Source organism: Hippocampus bargibanti, linkage group LG19, assembly GCF_051943395.1.
Source record: "Hippocampus bargibanti isolate YZ-2025 linkage group LG19, ASM5194339v1, whole genome shotgun sequence".
In the NCBI taxonomy this organism is placed as follows: domain Eukaryota; kingdom Metazoa; phylum Chordata; class Actinopteri; order Syngnathiformes; family Syngnathidae; genus Hippocampus; species Hippocampus bargibanti.
Genome location: NC_142752.1, coordinates 12,966,748 through 12,986,224, shown reverse-complemented (window position 1 = coordinate 12,986,224; position 19,477 = coordinate 12,966,748). Strand labels below are relative to the sequence as shown.

At 42.9% G+C, this 19,477-nt stretch overlaps 1 protein-coding gene across 3 annotated transcripts in view; it reads left to right on the top strand.

Annotated features, from left to right (window-relative positions):
• The window catches only part of epha7 (eph receptor A7), an 89,787-nt gene that overhangs the window by 18,284 nt on the left and 52,026 nt on the right, over nucleotides 1-19,477 (top strand). For all 3 annotated transcript variants that reach the window (XM_089021681.1, XM_089021679.1, XM_089021682.1), the window contains exons 4-5: nucleotides 13,286-13,441; nucleotides 17,460-17,795. In XM_089021681.1, coding sequence (XP_088877807.1) covers nucleotides 13,286-13,441; nucleotides 17,460-17,795 — 492 coding nt within the window. The remainder of the gene's footprint in view (nucleotides 1-13,285; nucleotides 13,442-17,459; nucleotides 17,796-19,477) is intronic.

The window sequence follows — 19,477 nt, the reverse complement described above, 5'->3', positions numbered from 1 at the left end:
ATTATAATAATATAATAATACATTTTATTTCAAGCGCCTTTCAAAACACCCAAGGACACTTTACAATAAAAACAATAGAACACAGCACATAACAATAAAACCATAAGTAAAATGATAAATAATAAAATAGCAGAGAGAATTAGACATTGAAAGCAATTTTAAACAAATGGGTTTTGAGATGAGCCTTGAAAATAGGGAGGGAGTCAATATTGCGGATGTTGGGTGGGAGTGAATTCCAGAGTTTGGGAGCAGAGCGGCTGAAAGCTCTGCATCCCATCGGGATTATTCCCATTTTAATGGTTTCCTATGGGAATTTCTTTTTTGAGATTCACACTTTTCGCCTTACACACTCTGTCTGGGAACCAATTAAGTTCGTAAGTTGAGGTCTCACTATATGTGTGTGTGTGTGTGTGTGTGTGTGTGTGTGTGTGTGTGTGTGTGTGCGCGCGTGTGCGCGCGTGTGTGCGCGTGTGTGCGTGTGTGTGTGTGTGTGTGTGTGTGTGTGTGCGCGCGCGCGCGCGTGCGTGCGCATGTGTGTGTGTGTGTGTGTGTGTAATCCTTGTCTCATCCCCCATGGGTGGTGTCTGTCCCACATTTTAGCCCGGGTCCTCTACCAGAGGCCAGGAAGCTTGAGGGTTCTGCGCAGTATCCGTGCTGTTCCTAGCACTCCGCATGTCTGGACCGAGATATCAGATGTTGTTCCCGGGATCTGTTGCAACCACTCGAGTTTGGTGGTCACTGCCCCGAGTGCTCCGACCACCACAGGCATGACCGTCACTTTTACCTTCCAGGCTCTCTCTAGCTCCTCTCTGAGTCCTTGGTATTTCTCGATTTTCTCATGTTCCTTCTTTCTGATGTCTCCATCACTCGGGACCGCTACATCCACGACAACAGCTTGGACCACGATATCTGGTTGGTTGGCCATTACCATCTTGTCAGTCTGTATCTGGAAGTCCCACAGGATCTTTGCTCGATCATTCTCTACTACCTTGGGAGGTGTTTTCCATTTTGACCTTTGGGTTTCCAGTCCATACATTCTCTGAGTACATCATCGGTTGCAGCCTTCTCTTTGATGTATTCATTGAGCTTGGATGTTTCATCCTGCACAGTGGCTCTCACACTCACTAGTCCCCGGCCTCCTTCCTTACGGCTTGTGTAGAGTCTCAGCATGCTGGATTTGGGATGGAACCCACTATGCATAGTGAGGAGTTTTCGGGTATTAACGTCCGTGGTCTGAATCTCTTCCTTTGGCCACCTTATTATTCCTGCAGGGTATCGGATCACTAGCTGTTTATTGCCCGGGTCTTGTTCTTGCCATTGAGCTGGCTTCTTAGGACTTGCCTCACCCGCTGGAGGTATTTGGTCGTAGCCACTTTCCTTGTTTCTAGTTCGAGGTTGCCATTGACCTGTGGTATACCGAGGTACTTGTAGCTGTTTTCAATGTCTGCTGTTGTTCCTTCAGGGAGTGAGACCCCTTCAGTGTGGACTATCTTGCCCCTCTTAGTCACCATCCAACTACTAATTTCTCCAGCCCGAATGACATCCCAATGTCGCTGCTGTAGATCCTGGTTGTCCCTTTCGCTCTTAGCATACTGCTTTAGGGCATCCATGTAGAGGAGGTGACTGTTTGTAGCGCCATTTTTGAGGCGGTATCTTCCTGCCTGTGTTGGCCTATTTGGCTTAGGCGGTTCAGTCCTATGCAGTCCTATGCAGAACAGCAGTGGTGAGAGTGCATCACCTTGGTATATGCCACATTTGATGGACACTTGCGTTGGTGGCTTGCCATTGGCTTCAAGTGTGCTTTTCCACATCCTCATCGAGTTTGCAACGAAGGCTCTCAGGGTCATGTTGACCTCATACAGCTCCAAGCATTCAGCAGCTGATGTTTGGCACCTCTAGTGTCTCTACCAATGCCTTTCTGTTCTTTGCTCATGTATTGATCAATGTGTCCACTCCTCTTAGCCTTATGATGCCTGACATGAGCTTCCATGTTGTGGAGAGACAGGTTATTGGCCGATAGTTGGAAGGAACTACACCCTTTGTGGAATCCTTCATGATCAGGATTGTTCGCCCTTCGGTTAGCCATCCTGGGTGAGTCCCATCCATCAGCAACTGGTTCATTTGTGCTGCTAGGCACTCATGGAGTGCTGTGAGTTTTTTTAGCCAGTAGGTGTGGTGCCATCCAGTTTTTCATACCTGAGACTCTTTCTTGTATGTCTGCCGCTGTGATGCTAACTGGGTTCTGTTCAGGGAGGTTGCTGTGCTCCTCTTTCAATGTCACCAGCCAGTGTGCACTGCTGTTATGTGCGACCTCCTTCTCCCATATGTCTTTCCAGTATCTTTCAGTTTCCAACCTTGGAGGGTCTTCTTTACTGTTAGAACCCTGCCACTGAGCCAGTGACGTGCAGTCAGGGGAGGCAGGTGAGGCAGTGCCTCACCTGTAATAAATATCAAATGAAAAAATAAATAAAACAGTTATATTGATTGAGTGATTTGTACTTTAAATTTCTTTTCCATTTAACGTCACCATTTTTTGATTTTTTTTCAAAATCGCTGAATTTTCACATTCAAATACGAAGTAGAGACGAGCGGTGAGGCTCAGCCGGCTGCTGCCTCACCGCTCGTCTCTACATGGATTGCGCAATGACTATGTTAACTGTGCTGTACAACAGTGTTTATTTTATTTTATTTTGATCAAAACGGTGTGCTTAGGTGAGGCACACAGTTCTCCTGCCTCAGGACAGGGGGCACTGGTGATTACAGACAGTCTTCTTGCTACTCCTTGGCTACAGAATAATAGAATTAGTAAGAGCAAGCTACAGTAAACAGTGAGCAAGATAAGTGCAACCATCCAGTCATTTTTTCGTGTTGCTTGGCCTTATTTTCAGAATGGAGGATTACATATCTAAATCGAAAGAAATAGAGAGACTTTTAAAACTGAAGAAAGATAAGGAAGCCTTCTACAAAGAGGTTATCGATGCCTTTCTTTAGAAGGAGCGGCGCATGGACTTCATTTATAAATAAAGGGAACACGATAATAAGCTTTTTATAATTTTTTTCTATGTTACAGTTTGTAGCATAGAAAGCATAAAGAATGCTGACATGACATTTTAAACAAAACACGTTCACTGTTGCCAATCATATGGTGAATAAGCTACTCTGTAGAGTGTTTGTAAATCTGACTGATGATGTCAGTGCCTCACCAACCATGGACCTCACCACACGTCACTGCACTGAGCGTACACTTTCGCAGGTTGTGTTGCGAATTTATTTTGCGGATTATTTTATTCTTCTGGCCTCCTTCTCTTTGTACCTCTTTAGGCGTCTGGACAAGGCCTGGAGCCTTTGTTTGGCAGTTTGAGTGTTTCAGGTATGGTTATCTGCATGTACCTCTTGGGTATTGGCCTTATATATATATATATATATATATATATATATATATATATATATATATATATATATATATATATATATATATATATATATATATATATATATATATATATGAAAGTATGTTTGGTTACAGCATAAATGGGTTAGTCTCTTCAGATATTGTCACAAAATGCAGGTCGCTTAAGTCTAAGGATTTGACTCTGTAATTGAAGTCGCAAGTTTTTTAAAACAGTGTCGATAAAGTTATGTTTAACTTCATTTCATTTGTGGCAGACTATAGTTCAGCGAACGTTGCATTCAGTCAAATGCGGTCCTTATACCTTGGTTGAAATTTGTGGTTGAGTCTTCTCAGATCTCTCCATCTCATATCTCATCCAACGACTTTGATCCTGCAAAAACAAAAATTACGTTTGTGGTTGAGTCTTCTCAGATCTCTCCATGTCATATCTCATCCAACGACTTTGATCCTGCAAAAACAAAGGTTACATTTATAGATGTTAATCATGTTGTTTCTTTTTATTTATTGATTGTCATTTGTGGCACTTTTGGAAATACTGTTGCATGTTTTTTTTGGCATAACTGCCAATATTGGTGAATGGCTTGATCTGCTCTATTCAATGCAAAGAACTAAATGATCACTGTTCTTATTTCTGACAAGAATTCCAATAAATAGCCTTGAAACATTTTCAAATTCTGAGATTACAATTGCTGCCACTTTTATTCCTGTCTGTGGCTTTTTGGATCAATCTGTATATTTTGAACACATGCAAGGATGCATCTAAGAAATTAAAAAAGGGTTGTTTTTGAAAAGGGGGCCAAAGTCTAAAATGGATGGGGACAGATTGAACTAGATTCGTCTGTGTAAGCTCTCAGTCGTACAGGAGTGGTCCATCGATGAGAAGGTTTCTTCAGCCGTCATCTGTACAAATTTGAAGGTTTCGGACGTTTTGCCTCCTATCCAAGAGGCTTCGTCAGCGAACTAAAGTCTGACTGGTCGTATCGGTCCAGTTTATATATCCCTAATGTCCAAACATGGCGGCGCCGGACACAGCTATGATAGGTCCCTACTCTCAGGTTGGGGGGAGCAGAGGACCACTCCCTGTGGCCCCACTGATTGTTCCTACATTCCTGACTAACGACTGGCCTATTTGCCCCACTCCCACCGGTATCACCTCATCAGCATTACGAATGTTGCCTAACCTGTTTTGCCTAAGCAGGCTATTGTATGAACGATCCAAATTCAACCTCACCCCACCAGACCGGTTTAATGAAGGATTTTGTTGTTTTATAAGAATCGCTTCTTTTACCCCCCTTCTATTTTTGGAACCTGTGGAAACTTTGGCATCATACGATGTGACTTCTCCCTTTACATCCGTCCCAACCCCAGCAGTACCACACGAACACACACAGTGAGTAAAAAGTGTGTGTATACAAGTGAAATGAAAATACACACCAAAAATCAGGGGTGTCAAAGTCATTTTTTGCCGCGGGCCACATTGTAGTTATGGTTTCCTCTCGAGGGCCGTTATGAATTTGGGGAACCCATTAGAATGTTTAAATCCCTTCAAATATTACATATAGAGCACACAGCAAATTAATGAATAACTCGTTTTCAAATCTGAAGTCAAGAATAATTACTTTTATTGTGGTTGACATCCAAAAATATGAAATTTTGGCTCAGATTTTAGCAATCATCATGGAATTTAACAAGTTTGATTTGCTTTCGCGGGCCGAAAAAAATGATGTGGTGGGCCGGATTTGGCCCGCGGGCCTTGACTTTGACACCTGTGGTATAAAATGTTAGTGGTCACAAGACTAGTCATACAAACACACACACATATACATCTGAGTGACTTATATAGATATGAGTTTTTTAAAGCGCTATTCATCATAGTCTAATACACTTTACAACAAGAACTTAGCATCTTAGATGTGCTGTCGTTTATGAAGGTTGGACCACAGAGGATGCTAATGTACTCGTCAAAGCGCAATGTGATGAAGAGATTTTGAGTGCCGTTGGCAAAAAGTAAGTGACTGAGCTGAGAAATGTTTCAAATGTTCTGGAGGTGAAAGAAAGTGGTTTTGGTGATTCGGTTGTGATGTGTTGATGAAAAGAGAGATTAGTATCAAAATTGAGACCAGGTTTATGGTAGTGAAAGAAGTAGGACAGAGTGGAGTTGTTGATCGTGAAGTCAAAGTTGGAAGCTGTTTCGTGTGGAAGCTAAGACCGAATATTAGAAATTGAGATTTAATGCAGTTGAGAATGATACATTTTACTTGCATACAGATTAAACATGACAGTTCGACTGGGTGGAGTAGGTTAATAGCGTGATGGTTTTGGTGGAGATGTACAATTGTGCGTCATCAGCATTGCATTGTAAGCAGAGACCATGATAATGAATTACAACTTAGTAAGAGCAGTTGTTGATGTCGATAAATTTATTTTGCTGTGTGGTTGAGATTTTATTCTCAGAGGTGCTATATTGAGATATGAACATTCATATCCCAAAATCAGTTTAAGTTTTGCCTGCTTTAAACTGCACATTCGAATGCTAAGGCCAACCAACCACAAACCTAATTTCATGCTATCGTGGTATGTCAACTGAAGCCAGCCAATGACAAATCAGTGGGCGAGAGTAATAGGTGAGTCACACACAGGCGAGAAGAACATGACTCACGGATTTCTTGGCCAAAAAATGAATCATCCATCATTATTTGAAAATGTTTTGGATGGAGAGTAAAAAAAGACAGGAGACAAACAAAGCAAATCAGTACAGCATTATGTTATAGTACACCACATGAAATAAACATGATGCAACGATGCGTTGATCAACGTGGCATGATGAGTAAAACCTTGTTTTTCACAGAGTCTGCAGGTGTAGCACAGTTGCCTTTGAGGAATGCATGCATTTATTTGTCCGGTCAGAATAATTTTGGTTCTTGTGCATTTTGTGTGCCTCCCTAAAGACTGAGGTCTGGTGACAGTCAAAGTCAGCTTTATTGTCAAATATGCATGACATCAGCACAGATGAAATTAAAGTGAGGTAGTAAGGTATAAGTGAGGTACTGTCGTATGTAAAGTGACGGAGTGTAGTAATGCAAAAACAAACACAAAAAAGGAAGTAAGGTCTTGCAGAAAAAAAAACAAAAAAATAGAGTTCAGGATGATGGTACAGCATGTAGCTTGTACGCAGAGTTCGGTGAGTGTGGCAGTGGGAAAGGGCAGGGGGGGCAGGGCTAGGAGGGAGTTGAGTCTCCTGACTGCCTGGTGGCAGAAACTCTCCTTGATGGATGGAGCCTGCTGGTCTTTGCAGTGTCTCTGTATACTGTATGTGTGGACACTCAGAGCACTTAAACATCAACAGTTCAAAGAGATAAAGTTTTACCCTTCTGTAACTTGCATTGTCAATCATCAGATACAAGCTGTGCTTTACATCCAAGGTTGGTGAAGTAATACCCACATAATTCGGCAAAATAATATCAAATAAGCACAGATGATCACCAATGGAAAAAAAAATCAACATGATGCCTTCTGATTACATATCGGGCGACCCAGTAGTCGAGTGGTTAGCACAGTGCAAAGGTCGCCGGTTCGCATCCCGCTCCGGCCTCCCTGTGTGGACTTTGCATGTTCTCCCCGGGCCCGCGTGGGTTACCTCCGAGTCGCCCGGTTTCCTCCCACATTCCAAAAACATGCATGTCGGGCTGATTGAACTCTCTAAAATTGTCCCTACCCTAATTGAGAGTGAGAGTGACTGGTTGTTTGTCTCTGTGTGCCCTGCGATTGGCTAGCAACCAATTCAGGGTGTCTCCCGCCTGGTGCCCGAAGACGGCTGGGATAGGCTCCAGCACCCCCCGCGACTGTAATGAGGACAAAGCGTTCTGGAAAATAGATGGATGATTACATATATAGTGATACCTTGGCTTACGAACATAATTGGTTCCCAGACATAGTGTCGTCATTTCATTTACCTTTGTGATGGTCGTTGATCATTGATGGAATGGAGTGACCGGTTTCATCAGTATTAAACACTTGATGAGGAACGTAACCTTCTTCTTTCACCATCTTGAGGAATGATCCCCTCTCTGTGATAATTTTATCATGTTCCTCATCACCTGTGTTCTATTTTTGGTTGGTTCATAGCTTTTTGCATCAAGTGTACAGATGGCTTGTGCGGGTTGTTTGTGGACCCTGATTGATGGGATATTTTAACCTTGCAGTGTACACTCTGACTTTGAATCAATGTCGAAGCTCTCTCACTGTCGTCTGCCTGTCTCTTTAATGTTTAAAACACACCCCTCACTGCTGCATTTTTGACTAATCGCGTTGCTTTAACCGAAGACGGGTCGGGGAATAGAGGAGAAAAACAGTTGGCTGCCATTTTGTTGTTAGAAGTACGGGCTCGTTCGTGAATGACACATCACTCATTGAGGCAGCTCTGTGTACGAAAAAAGTATGCCAAGGTAAAGTTTGTATGCCACGGTAAAATTTTCATAAATGTAACGTTTGTAAACCAAAAAGTTCGTAAGCCAAGGGGTTCGTAAACCGAGGTATAACTGTATAGAGTTTCGTCTTGTAAGTGATGTGGTGATACCACACCTTTGCCTTAACCTCAAAATTTTAATGGGTTGCCTCGACCTGTGAAATTTTGAATGGAAAAAAAAAATTGTGATCAAGACATGAGTGGAAAATGATTGGATTAGAACATAACAAACTTTACTCTATATTGCTTAGATTTTGATTGGCATGGGAAAATATGACATATCTATCTATCTATCTATCTATCTATCTATCTATCTATCTATCTATCTATCTATCTATCTGTCTGTCTGTCTGTCTGTCTGTCTGTCTGTCTGTCTGTCTGTCTGTCTGTCTGTCCGTGCATACGTGTGTGTGTATATATATATATATATATATATATATATATATACAGTAAAGTCTCGTTATATCGATATCGGATATATCGATAGTCCCGGTTATATCGATACTATTTCTACGCACGCATATAAGACTTTACTGTGTATATATATATATATATATATATATATACAGTAAAGTCTCGTTATATCGATATTCAAGGGAGTCCGAAAAAATATCGATATAACCGGGACTATCGATATATCCGACCCTGTTTGCATGTAATTTTCTCCGTGCGTGCATAGAAATAGTATCGATATAACCGGGACTATCGATATATCCGATATCGATATAACGAGACTTTACTGTATATATATATACAGTAAAGTCTCGTTATATCGCTATTCAAGGGAGTCCGAAAAAATATCGATATAACCGGGACTATCGATATATCCGATATCGATATAACGAGACTTTACTGTATATATATATATATATACAGTATATATATATATATATATATATATATATATATATATATATATATATATATATATATATATATATATATATATATATATTGTGATGTCACGAGAGGCTGTGTCCTGGAGGGCAAATACATCCCCCTAAGATGGCTCCACCCAGAGAGAGTCATATATATATATATACAGTATATATATATATATATATATATATATATATATATATATATATATATATATATATATATATATATATATATATATTGTGATGTCACGAGAGGCTGTGTCCTGGAGGGCAAATACATCCCCCTAAGATGGCTCCACCCAGAGAGAGTCTTGGCCCCATCTGGTGGAAGGCAGCAATTCAAACCACACACCTGCGGCTGATCACGGCTTGATTGGCAGGCAAGGTGTGGAGGCCAGGGAAGACAAGCCCGATTGCTGTGCTCTGTGGAGAAGCTGATTGCTGCATGAAACTCATCGCCAGTTGCGACCATACGCCAGACACTGGATTTGGACTCTTGCTAAAGGTGGCTACGCTACCAGAGAAGGACATCAAGAGGGGTGAGGCCTAGAACCACATGGAAAAGAACTCTGTCTTCAGTTTCACCTTATAAGGGACTTTATCTTGATTTAAGTATTGGAAGATACACTATTCAAACCTTTGTTGCTTGTGAATTCCCCCTGAAACCCTTTATTAAAACCTTTGTTTGTATTCAAACCTGTCGCCCATTGTACTCCTTGTCCTGTCCCGCTGGGAGTTAGCCTGTCATGATATCACAATATATACAGTAAAGTCTCGTTATATCGATATCGTTTATATTGATAATACTGCTTATTACGACACTATTTTCATTTCCCGTGCACATTTCTAGTCATTTTATGTATGATTAGTTCCGTTTAGTACGATTTGTGGTTCTTACGATAATCCAGTTACTACGGTGCTCTTTTGTATCTCCCGCCGGCCATTTTGCTATGTTTATAGCGATACTAAAGATATTTAAGATGAATCGATATTTGGTTAGGGGTTTCTATACAGTACCACCATTATCGAAATCTGTATCGGTCGCTGTATCGGTCGCGCCATTGGTCGAGTTGGTCACGTGAGTTTGTTACGTGACCAGCTCCCGTGTAGCAGACGACATTTTCATTTTCAGACGCCAGCTCGTGTGTAGCAGACGAGATTGATGTGTTTGTGTTAAAAGGTAAAAATGGGAAGCATAAGAAGATTGATGACTTTTTTTAAATTGCATACATAATACAGTAAGATGTAAGCGTTGCAGTTTCCCTGTTGTGTTATGTACATGCCCACTGTACTGTACATGAATGCAATGGTTTTTTGCAACAATGTTTCTTGTTTTGTCTGCTGAAGCGTGATGATTTTGAAAATTACTGTACATTCCATACTGTGTATTAAAGGACAACCGATGTCACTTTTTATTCAAATGCAAAACACCAATAAAAATGACTTCACGCCAAGACGTCTTGCATTGCTTGTGAATCCAAACAATGGCTTCAGATTCGGATAATATGCTTTCTTGTTACACATCCAGTTATGAATATGATTCAAATACACTGTAGTTCTGAAGATGAAAGCATACGTGTTTGCAATCATTATAGAATTATATGTGCCATTTTGACGCAACATTGGGGGAACATCTCTCACCCAAAAAAAAAAAAAAAAAAAAGGAGGCACAAAATGGGAGCTCATGGCCAGCTCAGTTTCTTATATGGCGCTTGGCTGCCCTCTTTTGGCGGCTTTTGTTAATGCAGTTCGGCGCAGGATCGGATATATCGATAGTCCGGTTATATCGACATTCTTTCCAACTCCCGAGAATATCGATATAATGAGACTTTACTGTATATATATATATATATATATATATATATATATATATATATATATATATATATATATATATATATATATATATATATATATATATGCCTGGAAGGTAAAGATGACAGTCGTGCCTGTGGTGGTCGGAGCACTCGGGGCAGTGACCCCCAAACTCGACGAGTGGTTGCAACAGATCCCGGGAACAACATCGGATATCTCGGTCCAGAAAAGCGCAGTGCTGGGAACAGCATGGATACTGCGCAGAACCCTCAAGCTTCCTGGCCTCTGGTAGAGGACCCGAGCTAAAATGGGGCACAGACACCACCCATGGTGGGTGAGACGCGGATTAATTTTTTAATTTTTTATATATATATATATAATTTTTTCACGACCAACCGTGTGAAAAGGCGCAGTCTCATTTATGTGTGCCATTTCAGTATTTAACACACACATTGGGCGCACCGGATGAAAGGACGCAAGTTTTATATACCGGTACATATCCTCTACTGCCATACAGGCGTCCACCTTACCACAACATACAGGCGTATTTAAAAAACAGATCGGGAGCAAAACTGACTTTGGTAGTGCTTTATTTAATGACAAAGTAAGAACATTTTGTAGTCATCGCTCAATAGGCGTCGGCATGGTAAAAACAAGCACATTACCGGTAACAGAATCGAACAGTTGCGCTAAATCCAACATGGCAGGTTCGCTTTCCTCACTGTCAGTTACTTTTTGTGCCGTGCGGCTACTCGGAAATAATGCCGGCTTTTCCGAAAGCTCGAACCACCGTGCCAGCAGACACGTTAGCCCAAGCATCCACAATCCATTTGCAAACTGTGGCGTAACTCGCCCGGCGCTGCCTACCACTCTTTGTGAAGCTGTGGTCTCCTTCGGTCATCCATCGCTCCCACGCCGCTCGCAGCCTCACTTTGAACGGCCGGTTCACACCGATGTCCAGCAGTTGGAGTTCCTTGGTCAACCCACCCGGAATCACAGCGTTCATAGCGTTCGTAGCGTTCATCCGCTTCACTTTCTGCTTCACATTGTCTGTGAGATGCGCTCGCATAGAGTCACAAATCAGAAGTGACGTGATGTGTGGAAAAAACCTCCCGGTCTCCTTACATACACCTGCCTCAGCCACTCCTTCATCATATCCTCGTCCATCCAGCCCTTTTCATTTGCCTTAATAATGACGCCTGCTGGAAATGTCTCTTTAGGCAAAGTCTTTCTTTTAAAAATCACCATCGACGGCAGTTTCTCTCCATTCGCATGGCAGCCAAGCACAACAGTAAACGAAGCCTTTTCGTACCCCGTTGTGCGTATCGCTACCGTGCTGGTTCCCTTCTTCTCCACCGTGTGGCTCACCGGGATGTCAAAAGTTAGCGGTACCTCGTCCATGTTGGTGATGTGACTCGGCTGGATGCGCTTGTCGGCGATGTGGTTCTCGCAGTAGGACCAGAAGTTTGCCAACTTTTCTGAATAATGCGCCGGCTGTTGCTGCGTAACCGTAGTTCTGGTCCAGATGGAAAAATAGCACCGTTTCATAAAACGCCAGCACCAAGACGGACCTCCTCGGAAATGTTCAATTTTCATTTCCTCCGCTAGCGTTACTGCTCTGAGTCGGATGGTGACAGTCAAAACGCTCCTTCTGCTCGCTCTCAGCTGAGTCTTCTTCACCTGTCGGAGTTCGTTCTCCAGCTTCCTCCACTTGCGAACCATCGACTTGTTAACTTTATATTCTCTCGCGGCGGCTCGATTCCCATGCTCCTCGGCGTAGCTGATAGCCTTCAGTTTAAACTGAGCTTCATAACCATGTCTCTTTGCCATTTTCAGGGTTGTTCGAACAGCAAAGTTCTGCATAAAGCACATACGTGCCTGTTCTTTTATACACAACCCACGCCCACGCACCCCCCATGTTCTCTACCACGTCCTCATGGTCGTCTCTAATACGTCCGCACATTCGGCGCACTGCACTACAGGCCGCACTGCACATTTTGAAAAAAATCTGAGACGTTTATATGCGTCTTATGGTCGTGAAAATACGGTATATATGTGTGTGTGTGTGTGTGTGTGTGTGTGTGTGTGTGTGTGTGTGTGTGTGTGTGTGTGTGTGTGTGTGTGTGTGTGTATATGTGTGTGTGTGTGTGTGTGTGTGTGTGTGTGTGTATGTATATATGTGTATATGTATATATGTGTGTATATATGTATAGGTATATATCGATATATAGGATGACATTTAGAGTATTACATTTATACATCACACATTTAAGGCCTTTGCTCTCTGGGCTGTATAATTAATAATAATAATAATAATACAGTAAAGTCTCGTTATATCGATATTCAAGGGAGTCCGAAAAAATATTGATATAACCGCGACTATCGATATATCCGACCCTGTTTGCATGTAATTTTCTCCTTGCGTGCATAGAAATAGTATCGATATAACCGCGACTATCGATATATCCGATATCGATATAACGAGACTTTACTGTAATACATTTCATTTATAAGCGCCTTTCAAAACTCTCAAGGACACTTTACAGCCATTCGCGCCAGCGTTCACTCTACCCAGAAGTAACACAGAGAGGTAGGTAGGCAGGTAGGTAGGTAGGGAGGTAGATGGATGGATGGATAGATGGATGGATGGATGGATTACAATTAGATTAAGCTGCCCTGATGTTTACTGTTGTCTTTTCACTTTGTCTAAAGCGTGCAGTCGCGGTTACTACAAAACCTCCTCTCAGGATCTTCAGTGCTCTCGCTGCCCAATGCACACCTTTGTTGACCGTGAGGGGTCCCGGCATTGCAACTGTGATGACGGCTACTACCGAGCTTTCTCTGACCCTCCTTCTGCGTCCTGCACAAGTAAGTCAGCCCTGATGCTGGTCCGCATCCGTTACTAACAGGATCGGAAACTGAAAAGTAAGTGAAAATAGCAGAGCTAGGCTCCCAACGCAACAGTTCTAGAAACCTTGCAACAAAGAGTTTTTGAGTGTTAATTTTGGTCAGTTAATTCTGAAGTAAAAACTTTTTTATAGGTGTGTAACTGATGAAAGGGGCTAGCTTGTTGGTCTGTAACAAACACAATTGAACACAATTTCTGACCGACAGTTGAATACACAATTCGAATTTTGAATTTACAAGTCAATATAATAAATCTATTTAATTTTGTTTTAGAAATATATGAGTACAAAATAACAGAATTGCCAAATATTCTTAATGGTTCATATTTTGTTCTTGAAATCACTGAATGCTTACATGCTATACCCGGAGCACTGGTATTTCTGGCCGCCAAGATACTTGGGATAACAGATTTAAGAGGAGTACAGTGATACCTCGGTTTACAAATCCCTTGGCTTCCGAACTTTTTGGTTTACGAATGTTACATTTATGAAAAATTTACCTTGGCATCCGAACTATTTTTGGGGAAACACACAATAAGTAATGTGTCGTTGGCGAACAAGCCTGTTCTCATAACAAGAAAATGGCAGCCGACTGTTTTTGTCCTCTATTCCCTGCCCCCAGTCTTTGGTTAAAGCCATGTGATTGGTCAAGAACGCTGCAGTGACGGGGAGGGGTAGACATTAAAGAGACAGGCAGATGACAGAGAAAGAGTGATAAAATGGATAGAAAACAGTGAAATTTGGACTCGTTTCAACGTTGATAGCAGTGTAGACTGCAAGGCTAAAATATCCCATCAATCAGGCTCCACAAATAACCCGCACAGGCCATCTGTACACTTGATGCAAAAAGCTTTCAACCCAGCTGAACAGAACACAATTGATCAGAATCAGAATCATCTTCATGGCCAAGTATGTAGAACACACAAGGAATTTGTTTCCGGTCGAACACGCTGTACTAGTATCATCAGCAAAAAAAATGCAAAGAGGCACTATACAATTCCATTTGGGCTACTGTTCAAAGAGTTAATGGCTTGGTGGAAGAAGCTGTTTAAATGTCTGCTGGATTTGGTGCGCATCGATCGGTAGCGCCTGCCTGAGGGGAGTAGCTGGCAGGGTGCGGAGGGTCCAGTATGATTTTCCGCACCCTAGTTTGGAGTCTTGCAGTGTGCAAGTCCTCGAGGGTGGGTAGGGTGGTGCCAATATTTTTTTCCGCCGTCCTAACTGTCCGTTGAAATCGGATTTTGTCCATTTTTGTGGCGGCCCCGAACGAAACAGTGATGGAAGAACACAGGATGGATTCGATGACAGCCGTGTAGAAATGTTGCAGCACCTCCTGTGGCAGGCCATGCTTCTTTAGCAGCCTCAGGAAGTACATTCTCTGTTGGACCTTTTTTAGGATAGGGTTGGTGTTGACCTCCCACTTCATGTCCTGGGAGACTGTGATTCCCAGGAACTTGAAGGTCTCAACGGTTGACACCAGGCAGTTGGATAGTGTGAGGGGTAGCTGTGGTGATGGATGTTTCCTGAAGTCCACGATCATCTCTACTGTCTTGAGCGTGTTCAGCTCCAGGTTGTGACGGCTGCAGCAGAGCTCCAGCTGCTCCACTTGTTGTCGGTACGCAGACTCGTCGCCGTCTTTGATTAGACCGATGACCGTGGTGTCGTCTGCGAACTTTATGAATTTGACAGCTGGGTGCCTTGAGGAGCAGTCGTTCGTGTAGAGAGAGAAGAGCAACGGAGAGAGGACGCATCCCTGCGGGACTCCAGTGCTCGTGGTTCGTGTTGTGGATGATATATTTCCCAGTCTGACCTGTTGTGTCCGTCCTGTCAGGAAGCTGAGGGTCCACTGGCAGATCGTGGGGGACACACCAAGCTGGAGAAATTTGGGGATGAGGAGTTCTGGGATGATGGTATTGAACGCAGAGCTGTAGTCCACAAACAGGATCCTTGCGTAGGTTCCTGTGTTGTCGAGGTGGTCGAGGATGTGGTGCAGTCCGATGTTGACTGCATCCTCCACAGACCTGTTTGCCCGTTAGGCAAACTGAAGAGAATCTAGCAGAGGTCCGGTGATGTTCTTTAGGTGGTTCAGCACGAGGCGTTCAAAGGACTTCATGACCACAGACGTCAGAGCAACAGGTCTGTAGTCGTTCAATCCCAAGGGTGCTGGTTTCTTTGGAACTGGGACGATAGTAGACTGTTTTAAGCAGGATGGGACTTCACACTGCTCCAGGGATCTGTTGAAGATTCGTGTGAAGACCGGAGCCAGCTGGTCAGCGCAGACTTTCAGGCAGGAGGGGGACACTCTGTCAGGTCCCGCAGCTTTCTTGATCTTCTGCTGCTTGAAGAGCCGTCTCACGTCCAGTTCGTGGATCTGTAGGGCAGAGGGCGGAGATACGGTAGTTTCTGGTAATGGTGGGCATATGAGGGAAATGGGGGTTCCCTTTTCAAATCGGCAAAAGAATGTATTAAGGTCATCAGCCAGACCATTGTTTTACACTGCTTGGGGTGATGATAAACGATAATTTGTTATCGCTTTCAGGCCATTCCACACCGATGCAGAGTCGTTAGCGCAGAATTGTTTGTTAAGCCTCTCCGCATAACTCTGCTTTGCGATGTTAATTTCCTTTGTCAATCTGTTTCGGGCGAGTTTGTAAAGCGCTCGATCGCCGCTTCTAAATGCGGACTCTTTCTCTTTCCTAAGCTGCCTGAGTTTGGGAGTGAACCATAGCTTGTTGTTGTTGAATGAGCGGAAGGACTTTGTTGGTACACTCATGTCCTCACAGAAACTAATGAATGATGTTACAGTGTCTGTGTATTCATCCAATGTGCCCGTTGAAGTTTCAAAGACGCTCCAATCAGTGCAGTCTAAGCATTCTTGTAGCGCTAACTTTACTTCATCAGTCCAATTTTTAACTGTCTTGACTACCGGTTTTACACATTTGAGTTTCTGTCTGTATGTGGGAATTAAGTGGATTAAATAGTGGTCAGAAAGACCCAATGCTGCATGCGCAACAGACCGGTATGCGCCTTTGAGTGCTGTGTAACAGTGATCTAGAATGTTTCCTTCTCTGGTGAAACAGTCAATATGCTGCTTATATTTGGGAAGTTCACGGTTTAGACGCGTTTCATTAAAATCGCCCAAAATGATCAGGGGTGACACTGGATATTTTAGTTCGAGTTGGTTTACATGGTCCACTAGCGTTTGTATACACGCGTTAGCATTAGCTTGTGGCGCGATGTACACGGCGACGAGAATAAAGGAAGCGAACTCACATGGCGAGTAGAATGGCTTGCAGTTGAGAGACAGCGATTCCAAGCCAGGGCTGCAGTGTGCGTCGAGCATCGTGACATCTGTGCACCATTCTTCGTTGATGTAGAAGCATATTCCACCACCTTTGGATTTCCCCGATTGCTCCGTGTCGCGGTCGGCTCTGAGGAGACGGAAGGGTAGGGTAGGGTAGGGTAGGTGTAGCGCGGAATCCGGGTGGCGGTCACTGAGCCAGGTCTGAGTGAAGCACAGCGCAGCAGAGCGTGCAAATGTTTTATTGTTTTTTGTGAGAAGAAGTTCGTCCATCTTGTTTGGTAGTGAGCGTAGATTAGCGAGGTGGATCGATAGGAGCGGCGTTCGAAATCCACGCTGCCGTAGCTTGACGAGCACGCCGGCTCGCTTACCCCTCCTACGCCGGCGTCTCAAAGCTCCGTACAGAGCTGCTACGCCGCTCGCGAGCTGCCCCGAAAAACCTTGTAGATTTTGGTGTGTCGGTGAAAATAGTCCAAGAGTGGATTCCCCAATGCTCTGTAACTCTTCCCTCGTGTAACTGAGTCGCGTAGGGTCGCAAAAAACAAATGAAAATGACAAAACCAGGAACAATACTAGGGAGCGTGTGACAGAGGCTGCCATTCGCGGCGCCATCTTGGATACACATCTGATACAATATCTGAAATAATCTCACACTGCGTTCTATGTTCATTCCTGACAGGACCTCCTTCGGCCCCGCAGCATCTCGTCTACAGCATCAACCAGACAACCCTGAGTCTGGAGTGGAACCCACCGGCCGACACCGGTGGCCGCAATGATGTCACCTATAGGGTTCGCTGCCAACATTGCAGCTGGGAACCTGAAGAATGTAAACCATGTGGACCTAATATTGGATACTTTCCCGCACAGTCACAATTAGTGGACACATACGTTAACGTCGTTGACCTCTTGGCCCATGCAAATTATACTTTTGAGGTGGAGGCTGTCAATGGGGTGTCTGATCAAAGCCGCACGCAGAGGCTGTTTGCTACAGTTAGCATTGCTACTGGACAAGCAGGTAAGGACTGACTCATAATTCATTCAACTCTGATTTGTGTGTGAAATTCAAGAATGATAACAACAGACTAAGTGTATGGCGATTGAAAATAAAAACAGGCCAAAGTAAATTAACGACTGAAATATATTTGGTCATGCTAGTGTTAACCAATGAGCTAGTGGAGAGGGATGTACCTGTAATTTTTGTAAGACCTTGATTCTGCAGTAGATGTGAGCAGTCTTAACAGATCTGACACGGTTTATTGGTCCATGATCCTATAGAGTCCTATAGGTTGGCTTACATTATCCATTTTTTGTTCAATATTTTTTGTGCATTTATGTTACTATCATGGGTTTGTGCCTTATGTATGTTAAAACAATGGTGTCGATTTTGGAGGGAAATTAGGTATATACAATGATACCTTGGTTTACGAACCCCTTGGCTTACAAAGTTTTCGGTTTACGAACGTCAAATTTATGAACATTTTACCTTGTCATACGAACTATTTTTTGGGAGATACACGGAGCGCCACCGTGAGTGATGTGTCGTTCGCGAACGAGCCCGTTCGCTTAACAAGAAAATTGCAGCCAACTTTTTTGTCCTCTATTCCCTGCCCCCAGTCTTCGGTTAAAGCCACGTGATTGGTCAAGAATGCAGCAGTGGGGGGTGGGGGGTAAACATTAAAGAGACAGGCAGACAGAGTGATAAAATGGATAGAAAACAGTGAAATTTGGACTTTTTTCAACTTTGATAGTTCAAAAGCAGAGTGTAGACTGCAAGTTTAAAATATCCCATCAATCAGGCTCCACAAATAACCCACACAAGCCATCTGTACACTTGATGCAAAAAGTTCAATCAACCCAGCTAAACAAAACACAATTGATGAGGAAGGTAAAATTATCGCAGAGAAAGCACTTACAAGAGATCATTCCTCAAGATGGTGAAAGAAGGCTACGTTACTCATCAAGTGTTTAATGCTGATGAAACCGGCCACCCCATTCCATCAAGCCATCAACGAGGTAAATAAAATGACTTTATGTTGTACAGTTTATTTCTTTAATTATAATACCATAGCACATTTATTATACATAAAATAAGGTATATTTTGTGTAGTTTTAAAGCTTAGAAAATTAGAAAGTAGAAAATTGTGTTTTATGGGGGACCTTGGAACGGATTATTCTCATTTTAATGGTTTCCTGTGGGAAATTAATTTTTGGGATACACACTTTTTGCCTTACACACTCTGTCTGGGAACCAATTACGTTCGTAAGCCAATGTATCACTGTATCTTATTTCTAGTAACAGGCCAGCCGTGCCCCTTCTGGTGCTAACATAATTCTGCGCATAAAACACTGCTCTGTCATTAGTGGAATACAAGTGTCATTGCAATTTTTCTTCACACTCTACTTTGGGCAGCCTTGGTCACCAAGTTTAATAATAATAATAATAATAATAATAATAATACATTTAATTTTTCAAGCGCCTTTGTGAACACTCAAGGACACTTTACAACAAAGACAACACACAAAACAGTAAAATCATGCATAAAACAATAAATAATAAAACAGCAGAATAAATTAGACCATGAAAGCAAGTTTAAACAGGTGGGTTTTCAGGTGAGATTTGAAAGTAGGAAGGGAGTCAATGTTGCGGATGTTGGGTGGAAGTGAGTTCCAGAGTTTAGGTGCGGAGCGGCTGAAATC